Source organism: Ostrinia furnacalis, unplaced genomic scaffold (genome assembly GCF_004193835.3).
Source record: "Ostrinia furnacalis isolate ACB-3 unplaced genomic scaffold, ASM419383v2 OfSCF2800, whole genome shotgun sequence".
NCBI lineage: Eukaryota > Metazoa > Arthropoda > Insecta > Lepidoptera > Crambidae > Ostrinia > Ostrinia furnacalis.
Window position 1 is genome coordinate 69,043 of NW_021133039.1, and position 13,249 is coordinate 82,291.

The window sequence follows — 13,249 nt, forward strand, 5'->3', positions numbered from 1 at the left end:
TCCAAAGTCTATTTAAAGACTTCCAGGTACGCCAGGGGAGCTCATGTCCAGATGGAGGGCTCTCAGACATCGGAACAAAAGGGCAGGGAAGATCAGCTCTCTCACGCCATAAAACTGTATCTCTCTTTTGACCGATCGTCATGAAAAAGAGGTAACACACTTTTTACGAAATTTCTTCGGCTTTTCAACCTGTTTCCATGTTAACCGCTTGGTAGCGGACTGCGTCCAGCGCCTTCCTGCTACCTCTATGATGTCGTCCAATTTGTGGGTGGACGTCCCACGCTGCGGTTTCCCGTACGTGACCTCCCCTCTAGAACCTTGCTGCCCCATCGGCCTTCAGCTTTTCGTACTGTGCCCTGCCCATTGCCACTTTAGCTTGCTAATTCGTCGAGCTATGTCAGCGACTTTAGGTCGTTTACGGATCTCTCTGATTAAATCTCGTAAAGAAACACCGAGCATAGCCGTTTAAAATAAATAAATAAAATCTTTATTAAATTACTTATTTGACAGTTAAAACTCTAGTCTAATCTTATGCTACTAAAGGTAAGCCTAGAAAATTTCCCTGTATCTCAGGCGAAAAAAAAGTACATTCTGCATAGTATGCAGCGCCGTAAAATACACTCACCTCGTGGCGCTGCTGGCATCGATGACGGACGGATTTTTTTTGCGCCTTAGCACGTTATATCAACAGGGTAAAAAGGCACATTGTCGACAGCTACTTTTTTGTTAGACCTATCATATGTGGTGGTTGATTTCCTCTAGCCTGGTCAGAGGTAATCAGTGTGGAAAACTTTAATAAAGTTTTCTACTCAGAAGCACGCGCTTTATACATGAAGTCACTATTTAAGCTTTTTCCATGTCTTTTTTACTCCCAAAATAATTAATTAAAGATATTTTATCATAATAGGCTAGATGACAAAATTTCAATTATTTGTCCGCGAGACAGATAATTAGAAAATATTACGGCCGAATACTGAAACACTACTCAAATCTGGCACTCAGCTGACGGGCTCCTAAATTTAAGTATCCTTCAATTTTAAATGGTATTCTCAAACGCTACTCAACGGATTTGAAGCCGTGATCAGCTAAGCAGCTCTCAAATGTTTACATAATGGCAACATTTACCAAAAAAAGTATGTTTTCATTTACACAAATGATAACTTTACGTCTTTTATCCATTACACGCAGCATCGTTTGGTTATGTATTGTCTTTTATGGAAATATACTCAATCAACTTAACATAGAACAGTTTATTTTTAGTTTCTATTATATATAAATCTCGTTTTATCATATAAAAATTAATGCTTGCATTTTTATTTAATTAAAAAAATAATTTTAAATGTGATACATTTTATTGTTAAAATCTATTAAGTAGCGATCGTGGACCGAAACGTAACCACAATTGACATTTGTTGACAGAGCATCAAATTGACAAATCAACAACTCTTGGAAATGCTGCTATGCGATGTCCCCTTAATCCTCAGAAATAGGCATGTTTATGTAAAGCGATTTCATAGCAGCTATTTTGGTTGTTACTTCGTGTCTTCGTGCACTATACGATGCACAGTTGGCTGTTAGATGTGGAAGATATCACCTAGTACACGTTCATAACTTCCCGTTGCGTAGAACAGTAGGGTTATAATAAGTATATTTTGGTCCACTGGTTGTATGGCATTTGGTGAGGGGTTTCAAAGAGCTTCCAAATTATGAATCCAGAAACAACACCGTTTCTTTAGAGACGCGGAACCTCGCTCGGAGTTGCATGTCATTATAATAATATTTTTCAATAGCGTTCAGCCTTATTGCATTCCTGCGATTAGATCTAGGTATTTCCTCGAGGCTCGAAAGAAATTATAACGTCGACACACATTATTTACCACTATTTTGGTCGATTTAGGTATAAGAATAGGATTTAAGATACCGCGCAAGCACTCTCAAATTTAACAGCTGCTTAAGACGATTTGACAGTTGTTTGAGTAATGCTTAGCGTTGAATGGCGTTTCAGTATGCGAAAATTCATTTAAGTGGAGTTTGAGTGCAACTTAATTTGAGAGGTGCTTAAAAATTGAGAACTGCTCAGATTTTGTTTTGAGTATGCGAAATGTAAGTTTAGGAGCTGCTTAACTATTTGAGAAGCCGTCAAATATTTAAATGGCGTTTCAGTATTCGGCCGTTAGACTCATATTTTTTATTTCGATTTCAATACCCAGTCATCATCCCTATTAGAACACAAAATAAAATTAATTTAATTTCACAGGACGAAAGAGATCGAATAGAGTCATCAGGCGGCACTGTCATGTACTGGGGCACTTGGCGAGTCAACGGCCAATTGGCAGTTTCTCGAGCGATCGGTGAGTCAACCTTTCAGTGAAACAATTATTAACAAAATACTAAAAATTAATTGTCCTAGTCATACGACTTCAAAGTATCTACTTTTAACCGATTGTAATAGATGAGATGATAGCGTGATGGACCTAACCACATACTGCTTCCGTGCCTTATTAACGAATTAACAATTTGTTTAGCGAGAATGATGAGCTTTTTAAAATTCCTCTACATACTTCAAGTGGACTGAAACGGCGATGTTAAATATTACTTATGAATTATTTAAAAGTGTTGAAATGGTATCATAACACGTACGAAAACTTTAAATTGCATGAGAATGTGGAACTTGCAGTGTAATAATCGTTCCGTAAGCCAAGCAGTGGCATTTACAAGATTGTAAATTGCAGTAAAAAGACGGCCCATGAAAACTGCGCCGGCCTGTTTAAACGGGCCCGAATTTTTGACATATCTTACGCCCGGTCTGCCCGCCCGAATCGTTGGAAATATGGCTGTATAAAATGTATATGTTAGTGTCGTTCCTGTGAGGACATTTATTTTCATGAGCACTTCGTCCCAGATTAAGTTTTGTGGTGGACATAAACCTGTTTTACGGTGTAGTTTTTATCTTAATTTAAAAATGTTTACTACGAGTGCATTTATCAGATATACTTATTTAGGGAAAATCAAGAAACTCGAGAGCACTCCTTGATGTATTGAGAGATATCCTGTTTACGTAAGCGAAGAATAATGAACAGAGATTGGGGAAAAATGTGTAAAGGAGAAAGCGGCGATAGGCAGTAATGGAGATCCATTATCATCTCCTACGTAGCCAGTCTGTCAAGATATCTGGATTTATTGCATGTGAGATGGCATGTCACTGTTTGTTTATTATATTAGAGTTTAGCAACGTACTGAGAAGTAGATTAGAACTTCATAAAATAGAATGTAAAGTATTTTAGTTATTGTATTGCAAAGAACCGATTTTTTTTTACTGGACAATGTATGTTTGGTGTTAAAATAGCACTTCACTTAAATGTCACTGCTTCAAAGTATTTTAAGTACCCATAGTAAAAGTTTGGACTTGCACTTGAAAGTGTTGAAAAAAGCATTTAGATTTGTAGTAGTTGAATATTCAAAAAAATCTTTGTTTTAGTGCTTAATTTAAAGAAAGATTTTAATAATTCATAAGAAGTCAATAAAGATATTTCAACTGAGCGTACCTATATCAGATTCAATTCGCAAAACAAAGGGGTGTTCTCGGGGGCTGGTAGTACAACGCTAACGTGAAGTTAATCGGTCGTTTTATTGTTATTGGCGACTCTCGCGTCGCTCCATCGCATACTCTTATGACCAATAACGGGTGTGTTCTTAAATCATTGCAACAAGTGCCAAAATGGAATGCACATGTTTACAATTCATCGCGGGTGACTGTACATTGTACAGTCGGTCCTACAATAAGGCGCGTGCCGATCATTAAGCTGTTAGTCGGGGGATGAAACCCATTAATGTACTGCGATATCATTAATCATTGCTCTTAGAGATAATGGAGTCTTTTTAGCTTTTTACTTCCTCTGAAAAAACGAGCAATGTTAAAATTGGGTAGTCATTGGTTCAATTGTGTGTCTAAAAAGTAAAAAAACTAAAACCCAACTACGACAAAAAACGACGCTGAAAAAGTATAAAATAAGATTTTCAGAATACTGAACTGAACAAAGTTGCTAATGTACTTGCATAGTAATTTTAACCATATCTATAACCAGCGGACAATTAAGACGCTTCTAATGATTTATCGAATTCTGATAAGTAGTTTAGAAGTTACGAGGGAACCGATGAACATACATACATACATAGCCTGTCAAAATCATAACCCTCCTTTTGCTTTGCCGTAGTCGGGTAAAAATAAAATGTCAACGTGTATTCTCTATATTTTTTTTTATTTCCAATTTATCGATCGATACCTACAATAGAACTCAAGCGATATTTCAGGATTGCTAAGCTTGGTTTATTTTTGGTAGCAGGCGTTCTAGTATTACTAACTTACCTGGCTTTTCATTGAAAGTAGTAACTTATATTTTAAAACAAATTAAGTAATAATAAGTAACTACATTTTATACTTTACCTAGAACTGATTATGTTCTAATATTATTGAAACAAGTAGCCAATTAGGTATAAACAAAAGAAAGAAACATGTTTGGTGGACGTGTCCGAGATAAACCCAGTATTGTTTTGCTTTTCAAACAATGGAAAATAACACCGTTTTCCCCNTGAAAATATATCCACCTAACTTTATCCGTAACTATAAAAAAGGCGTTGTTTTTTTGTATGGAGTGTCAGATTTCTAACATTTGTTAAAGTTAAAGTAAGATGGTGCAACCCACCCAGCCTTAAACTTTTATTCACTGGTCTTGTATCCGTTTATTTCTATAATTGAACAAAATTGCGTCGCTAGCGGCGCGTGCGTCGTTTGTCTCGGACAACAATGAATTTGTGTTTGGTCCGTGCGGTTTTCCCGCCGCCCAGCGTTGCGGATGTGCGCTACGGTCACTTTTATACAGGGTTACCAGTTCAGTATTATTATTTTAATAATTGTTCCACTTTGTCGTTTAACTTTCCCCCTGGACAAACTTAACCTTTACTAGTTGGGTTTTTATTGGCGGTCAAGCTGTAGATCTTGGCTACACAGGAATTGCAGTGGTGGGAACGAGAAGTGGGAATAGTCCCGTTTCCACAATCGATTTCACCTCCGGGATCATCACTTTCCATTAGGTAGGACTTTCCAAATGCTGACCTGCTTTGAAATGCAGCTTTCTTCTTGTGGATAAAAAAGTAACAGTATGACTGAAAGCCTGGAACTAATTGTTAATAACTTAAAAAACAATATAACAATTTAGACAGAATCTCATTATTAACCAATATTTTTTTTAATTGGACCAATAAAATTGAATGAGCTCTAGATAAAAGATTTATTATTAGAACTAGTATTTGTCCACTGCGGATATCAGTTTCATCAGACATAAATTTATTCAGATTTATTTATTGCCTACATGCATAGTAAACAAAGTTGTAAATTAATCATAAACTATAACTAATGTAATACATGACAGTAGAATCTATACACATTTTTTTACATGTTTTGAGAAAAGAACTTTGTAAGTTACATATAAGTCATATTTACAATTATCCAGTAATAAAACAATGCCTTATTCTTTAATAAAAAATAAAAAAAATGACTGCATATCGTCAGCATGAGAAATTATTAATTCCCCATTTTAACTTTCAACCCCTTTTTGCGGCATAAAGTCTAATCCAACTTTAAACGTTCAAGCTATTTATTTTAATTTATCAAAATTACTCCAGTGGTTAAGGTTTGAAAAGATAACAGACACACAGTTCTTTTGGAATTTATATTATTCGCTTAGTAACAAACCTTGTAGCGACTTTTGACAGCCCTAGCACATTTCGTTCTAGATTGTTTCATATACAACTATTCAAATGGGCTGTATTGGCGTGACCAAAGCTATTACACGGTCATCTGTTATTTTTCTACCACTGTCTGTCTACCCACTTGTATTTCTTCGGATATTGCTAGCATTTCCATATAAATAGCAAATATTGAGCAAAAGCATTTGGGCCAGAGTCCTAGACTGTATTGTTTTTAACGTTTATATTAACCCTGAACTGAAAACAGCAGCCTACCTTATGAATGTTATTAATAATTATAAAATCATTTATTGTTTTCCGTCTAACTTACACATGACATTTTACTTGCTGTTTCGTTCGCGATTTCATTTATGGGCACAAGTAGTCGAAAATTGTATATCTGGTGAGCAAAACGACATTAAAATTTATGTTCTCGCCAAGATGTAAATATTTTCATATAGGGAAAATTATGAGGGTAGTTCATACATACATACTCTCTAATTCCTTATTTTATTTTACTCCTTGAACTCAATCATAAACTCTAAAAATCATCTCGCCTCGCTTTGAAAATAACACCATTTTCCCCCCGAAGGGTAGAAAACGGATATTTAGGTTCCAGCGTAGCTTGACCCACTATTAAGTGTGTGTGAGATAACACCTTGGATTTTAGAGCGAGACAGCACGATATCCCTACCTCAACACCCTCCCCGCGCGACCGTACCCCCACCTAGCGGCGCGCGCGCTGACTTGTTGCGCCGGGCGACTGGCGTCGCTGCTCAGTACTATCACACAGCCGGCAAGGCATTTAAATATAGTGGGTCAAGCTACGCTGGAACCTAAATATCCGTTTTCTACCCTTCGGGGGGAAAACGGTGTTATTTAGGTGTCCGAGCTACGCTTGACCCACTATTAAGTGTGTGTGAGAAGTGTTTATTTTCTGCCGGCGCTGCATGTCAGTACAACTAGTNCACCGTTTTCCCCCCGAAGGGTAGAAAACGGATATTTAGGTTCCAGCGTAGCTTGACCCACCATTAAGTGTGTGTGTGAGATAACACCTTGGATTTTAGAGCGAGACAGCACGATATCCCTACCTCAACACCCTCCCCGCGCGACCGTACCCCCACCTAGCGGCGCGCGCGCCGACTTGTTGCGCCGGGCGACTGGCGTCGCTGCTCAGTACTATCACACAGCCGGCAAGGCATTTAAATATAGTGGGTCAAGCTACGCTGGAACCTAAATATCCGTTTTCTACCCTTCGGGGGAATCTTATTGTTACCCAAAGTACATAATTATTATTTATACTTTGTTAAATCAACAACTCTGAGAGAGTAACATAAAATAAAAATACTTAAAATAATAAAAATACTTAAAATAATAAAAATAATCTCATCTTACAGTATAACTAATCAGTCTAGACTTTTAAGCATATTAATCACTAATTTGGTAAGTACCATTTTACTTATGAAGGAATCATGTTAATCATATTGGTGTAAATAATTGAAAAATATTACTATTAGTTTTAGTTTCACTAGATTGAGATCGTTGTAAAGCTTTGCAATAATGCTTGATAAATGTATCTTTGCTTCTCCAGTTTCCTCGCGCTAATATTTCATCAATGTTGATATGGTGCTTCAACCACATGNCAACTAGTTACTTTAGTTGACATGATTTTATGGATGTTGGTAGGGTAAAAATTAATTTAAATAAAATTCTGTTTAACATCACATTTTGTATTTATGTAATCTTATTGTTATCAAAGTACATAATTTATACTTTGTTAAATCAACAACTCTGAGAGAGTAACATAAAATAAAAATACTTCTTGCAAAAGAATAGTAAAATAGAAAATATAATAAAAATAATCTCATCTTTGAGTATAACTAATCAGTCTAGACTTTTAAGCCTATTAATCACTAATTTATAGGAATCATGTTAATCATATTGGTGTAAATAATTGAAAAATATTACTATTAGTTTTAGGTTCACTAGATTGAGATCTTTGTAATGCTTTGCAATAATGCTTGATAAATGTATCTTTGCTTCTCCAATTTCCTCGCGCTAATATTTCATCAATATTGATATGGTGCTTCAACCACATGTTGGAATTTACTGCGGCTCTAAAGCTGCCTGGAGAATCTTGAATGTTGGCTTCCCGAAACAGAGTCCTCAACCAGCCTGCTATTACAGTTCGTGAGGCCACATTGACTTTACCCCTTGTGGTGATAAATAGGCTGTTCAAATTCTGCCTAGCACTTCTTCGCTTTTGTGACAGACTAATAAGTGTTTTGATCCACACAACAGGGTTGAGCTTATTTGGTCCCTCATTTGACAACCTCCACCCAGCTTGTCGATAGGTTGAAGAGTCTGTTTTAGAGCCGAACTTGGGCCACAATATGATGTAGTCGTTCGCATCCTCAAAGAACTCTGAGCTTATGTCCAATAGTGTGAGGTCATGTATCCTTCGTCCTGAACACAGTAGCAAAAGCGCAGCAGTATGACGTGAAACTTGAAATATGCTTTCAACATCGATATTATAATGTTGAAGATATTCAATTAATATCCCCACATCCCAGGTAGTTGACTTTCTAGGAGGAGGTTTTGTAACCGATATGGCTTTCATCATTTGCTTTACTAATGGGTGTCCAGATAATGCCTCTGATTTTACTGGGTTGGCAAAGGTTGAAACAACCGATTTGTGGACGGCAATCGTACTTGGCGCCAACTTAGTCTCATTGTGTAGGTAGGACATAAACATGGCCAGGTGCCCAGGAGCTGGGTCATCCACTGCACATTTTCCTTTAGACCACGCGCGCCACTTTTCCCACGCCGTTCCGTATGTTTTTAAGGTCGATTTACGCCATGCTGATTCTAGTAGAGTTTTATCGTTTTCCGGCCAAGAGTCGACTAGATGGGCCCAGCCTGAACCCTCCATACCTGCAAATGTAGTTTCTCTGCAGCGGGTGGTGGTTTCCCGGTCTGCAGATCCACCAGGTGTCGGTGTAGGTTGTAAATTGTCAGCGGTGGGCTGAGGGCTCTTTGGTTCAGTTCCGTTTTCCAGAAAGTTTTCTCCCATCTTGGAGCCACTAATAGGTACTGTCCTGAACTCTTTTTCAGGTGCTGTAATATTCGAGGTATGAGAGGCGGTGGAGGGAAAATCCATCCGAGTTGGTAGTGCCAGGGCCTGCTGAAAGCGTTCACGAATGCACAATGATGGTCCCGTGCGTCCTCCGATACGTACTGATCCACGACCGCCGACTGTGAACTTGCAAACAGGTCTATTGTTGGGGAGCCCAGCTTGTTGAATATTATTTCTAACATCTGTTTTGATAGAGTCCATTCCGGCATCCCTTGAAATCTGGATAGGCTGTCGGCTAACTGGTTGTACCTCTCTGGTAGATAACGCGCAATGAGATGTATTTGATTGCGATGAGTTTCCTGGAGCATAACCGAAGTCATTTGTAGCAGTGTCGATGATTTTGTTCCCCCTTCCCTGTTGATGTAGGCGGCTACTGTTTTGTTGTCGGTTTGCGCTAAGATTGTTTGGCCTCGATATTTTGGGATTGCAATTTCGAGAGCTGTTTTCAGCGTCCATAACTCTTTCAAGTTGATATGCCATAGTAGTTGTTCCTTGCTCCAGGTACCGTTTATACTTAGGTCGTTCACTGTAGCTCCCCAGCCTTGATCGGATGCATCGGTGGTTATGAACACTGTTGGGTCTTTGTAGTGAATGGGGGTTGGTATGTTGATATTCTCTAGCCACCATTGTAGTTCTTGGGTTACATGTTGTGGTAGTGGGGATTTCTGGTTTTTGTTGTCTTCTGGCAACCGATTGGCTTCTATTTGGATCACTCTGCAATGTAGTTTTCCCAGTGGTACTACAAAAGCCGCAAAGTTGATGCTTCCTAGAGCAATTTTGGCGGTGTGCCATGTCCACCAGTTTCTTTTTAGCATCTTCTGCAGGAGGACGGTAAGTTTTTTGATTTTGATCACTGGAAGGTACTTGACGTTTTGCTCCGTATTCCATATTATACCAAGGTATTCTATTAGCTGTGTGGGGGTCACAATCGACTTTTCCATGTTGATACACCACCCCAGTTCTGATAGGCAATTTAGTACGTAGTGCGTTTGTTTTTGTAGTAGTACTGGATCGGTATTCATGATTAAAAAGTCGTCTAAATATACTAATATGCGAATGCCCACCGTCCTGAAATAATTTGCCAGCCAATTAGATATATTTGCAAAGGTGCATGGAGCAGTGGCAAGTCCAAAAGGTAAGCAAGTCATTGTATATACTTTATTTTTATAGGCGAAAGCTAGGAACCTTTGGTGAGCTTCAGCGATAGGAATGTGAAAATAGGCTTGAGACAGGTCTATTTTTGTCATGAAATCTGATGAATGTAAGCACAAAGGGATTCTAAAGTGATTAAGTAAACGGAATTTCGGAGGTCTCAAGTAATTATTTAGATATCTTAAATCAAAAATTGGGCGGTTTGATCCATCAGATTTCCGACGTAAGAATAAAGGAGATAGTAATCCTGACTTATTTTTGCATGAGCGTGCAGCGCCTGATCTCAGCATTTTGTTAATTTCATGAGACATTTCTGAGGATGACGTGGTTTGATAACGCTGGATACACGCTTTAGTAAATCTGTATATAGGTGGAGCACTAATGAATGGTATGCGATAGCCAGACAAGGTAGCTATAATATTATTTGGTGCTTCCAGTGCTTTCCATGCTTGTAGATATTTACTCACCTGTCCTGCCCGAAATTTACCATTTTTTATTTTTATTTTGCTTGGTAGGAGCGCGTTTCGTTTGAAATCTAGGTCTGTCTGTTCTGCGATTGGTGGAATTTCTGTGAGCATATGTCGAATGGGTCCTGTCCCGATTCTCCGACGATGATGCAGGGGGTATTTTCCTTTCCCTTGGTGCAGACCGANTTGGTAGGAGCGCGTTTCGTTTGAAATCTAGGTCTGTCTGTTCTGCGATTGGTGGAATTTCTGTGAGTATATGTCGAATGAGTCCTGTCCTGATTCTCCGACGATGATGCAGGGGGTATTTTCCTTTCCCTTGGTGCAGACCGATTTGTGAACGCTGATGTGGGTATATTCCTTCGTTTGCCAGGAAAAAGCTTGGAGACACCACCTTGCTCCTTAACAAATTCTGAAAGTTGAGGTTCGGCAAATAAGTGGGTCTCCGATGGAGGTATCCCATGAAGCAAATCGTTCAGCGTCTTATTTGTTGGTTTGTATATGCCTCTTCTTTGTTGAATCACTTCAGCACGTTTGCCGCAAACATATTGCAAAAGGGAATCTGAGGTTTTACGAAAGGTCGACTCTGAGGTTAGAAAGTGNACTGAAGGAGGAGAGCTCTTATATATCTCTTGAAATGTGTGACGTTGCTGTAATAGTCCATGTGTGATGGCTGCAAGACATAGGTCCATTTTCTCTAATATAGAAACAAGTTGCCAAGTAGGTGTCACTGTAGCTAAATTGCCATTCACTTTAAGAGAAGTAAAGGCTGGGGTTGCCTGAAACGTTTTTTGTACGTCAGCATACCGGATGTTTTGCCAGCTTTCAGAATTAAACCTCTGACAATCACAGCCTTGTTTTACTAGAGTCTCGTCGGCTTTAGTAATCTTGGCTTCAGATTCTTTGGTACCCGGAGTGAAGTCTTCAAGTGGTTCCATCGTAGTATCCTCTTCATCCGCAACAGCAAAATTATCGTTATCACCTCCAAAGGATGGTGGGCGCCAGCTGTCTTCAACATTCCCGGTATTAAGCACCCCTTGGGGCTCTTCACCATTACTATGAAGTGGCGTTAAGGTAGATGAGCAAGGAGAGTACGCTGAGTCAGACGGGACTCCTTTGTTCAAAATCGTGTTCACATTTTCGTTGGTAGATTGAACTAATTGACAAAGCTTTTCGAGCAGAAAGTTTTGTTGCGCCATAAATTCGCTCATCCTGGGTTCTTTAGAGACAGGTGATTGGACTGGACTGTGAACTCTCTTTGAAGCTCTGGTACTAGCGATAGACTCAGATTCAGAAGCGGGAATGTGGTCTCCTCTTAAAATTTTTGAAGCTTCATGTCGCGGTAACAATTCGCCTTTAATTACGTTCACTGCATCAGGAAATTTGTTATCCGGGTGCACCGGGTGAATTTTGGCCATAATTGTCAGGGGAGTGTATATGAGCGCTCGCCCTATAGGCCAATTTATTAAAATTCGTTTTATCTTCCTATAGCGGCGTTCACTGAGAGTGTTTTCCGAACTATGGGCCCGGGCGAGTTTTACAGTGGGGACGGCAAACCGGAGTCTGCACTCCAAATCGGAGGATATGGACTCTCCGAAAAGGTCAGCGTAGGTGGGTGTATTGACGACCCAATCCCTCCAATTTTCTGGGTACACTTCATCCAGAATGCTTATAACGTTCTTGAAAAAGACTTCATCTTCAGCTGGGGGATCCCACTGGGACAGACGTCCCATAGTAGATTGCGCCATCTGGAAATATTGTTGTCAGTTTAGGCGCAGTCGACATGTCGTCTGCGCTGTATGAGCGGCAGACGACGGGCGGCTGGACGTTTGCGTAGGTGACGCGTCGTCTATTGGCACNGTTGGCACAGCCGACTGTCAGCTGTAAGTTTTTTTGCTTAGGGCTTTCCTAGCAACTTACATTCCGATATAATATTGTGAGTTTGCCGTCCTGGGAGCGGGCAATCACAAATTTCACGACATTATAATGCAAGGCTTTCTTGCATTTTAGTAAAATATATAAACTTTAAAGAGTACTTACATTTAATTTCTTCTATAATTTTTACACTGTACTTTCGTGCGTTCACTTTGGAAATCCAAGACGTACTGAGCAGCGACGCCAGTCGCCCGGCGCAACAAGTCAGCGCGCGCGCCGCTAGGTGGGGGTACGGTCGCGCGGGAAGGGTGTTGAGGTAGGGATATCGTGCTGTCTCGCTCTAAAATCCAAGGTGTTATCTCACACACACTTAATAGTGGGTCAAGCGTAGCTCGGACACCTAAATAACTGCAATAGATTGACATATTTTCGTAATTGTTTCTAATTGGTTTCTGTGTTTAGCATTTTATTAGCTCACGGAATAAATGATAAATGATTGTGTGTGCATTTCATTTTATAATCTGGTGATGTTTAGTTTAATTTCAATCGAAATCTAATAATAAATATGAACGAAATTACTTAAATAGAAGGCAGTGAATCAAAAACAATTATATTTGATGAAGCAATAAATAACAAAAAGATAGATAGCCATTGAATTGAAACCGAGGGAGTGGTTAGACGCGACTATCAGCTTCCATATTGGAAGCATGGCGACCTCCCTAGGCCACGGTGGTCGTTCACCCTGCATCGCGCGAGGAATGCCATTCAACGCGCACAAAAACTAGACAAATCTATCTACTGCAGCGAATTGGGTAAAGTCGACACTAGTAATCAATTTCCAAGACAGAATTAAAAAAAACATACTTTTTTAGCTCTG

The 13,249-nt window shown here is 39.3% G+C and overlaps 2 protein-coding genes across 2 annotated transcripts in view; one reads left to right on the forward strand and one right to left on the reverse strand.

Annotated features, from left to right (window-relative positions):
- LOC114356394 (COPII coat assembly protein sec16) overlaps positions 1–13,249 on the forward strand; it is a 93,066-nt gene that overhangs the window by 13,549 nt on the left and 66,268 nt on the right. The window contains exon 6 of the mRNA XM_028309548.1: positions 2,258–2,351. Coding sequence (XP_028165349.1) covers positions 2,258–2,351 — 94 coding nt within the window. The remainder of the gene's footprint in view (positions 1–2,257; positions 2,352–13,249) is intronic.
- On the reverse strand, positions 7,413–10,674 carry LOC114356369 (uncharacterized). The gene is made up of 2 exons (XM_028309496.1): positions 8,079–10,674; positions 7,413–8,041 (listed from the first exon to the last, which is right to left on the reverse strand). The coding sequence occupies exons 1-2, from the start codon at positions 9,767–9,769 to the stop codon at positions 7,981–7,983; spliced, it is 1,752 nt and encodes a 583-aa protein (XP_028165297.1). The 5' UTR covers positions 9,770–10,674; the 3' UTR covers positions 7,413–7,980.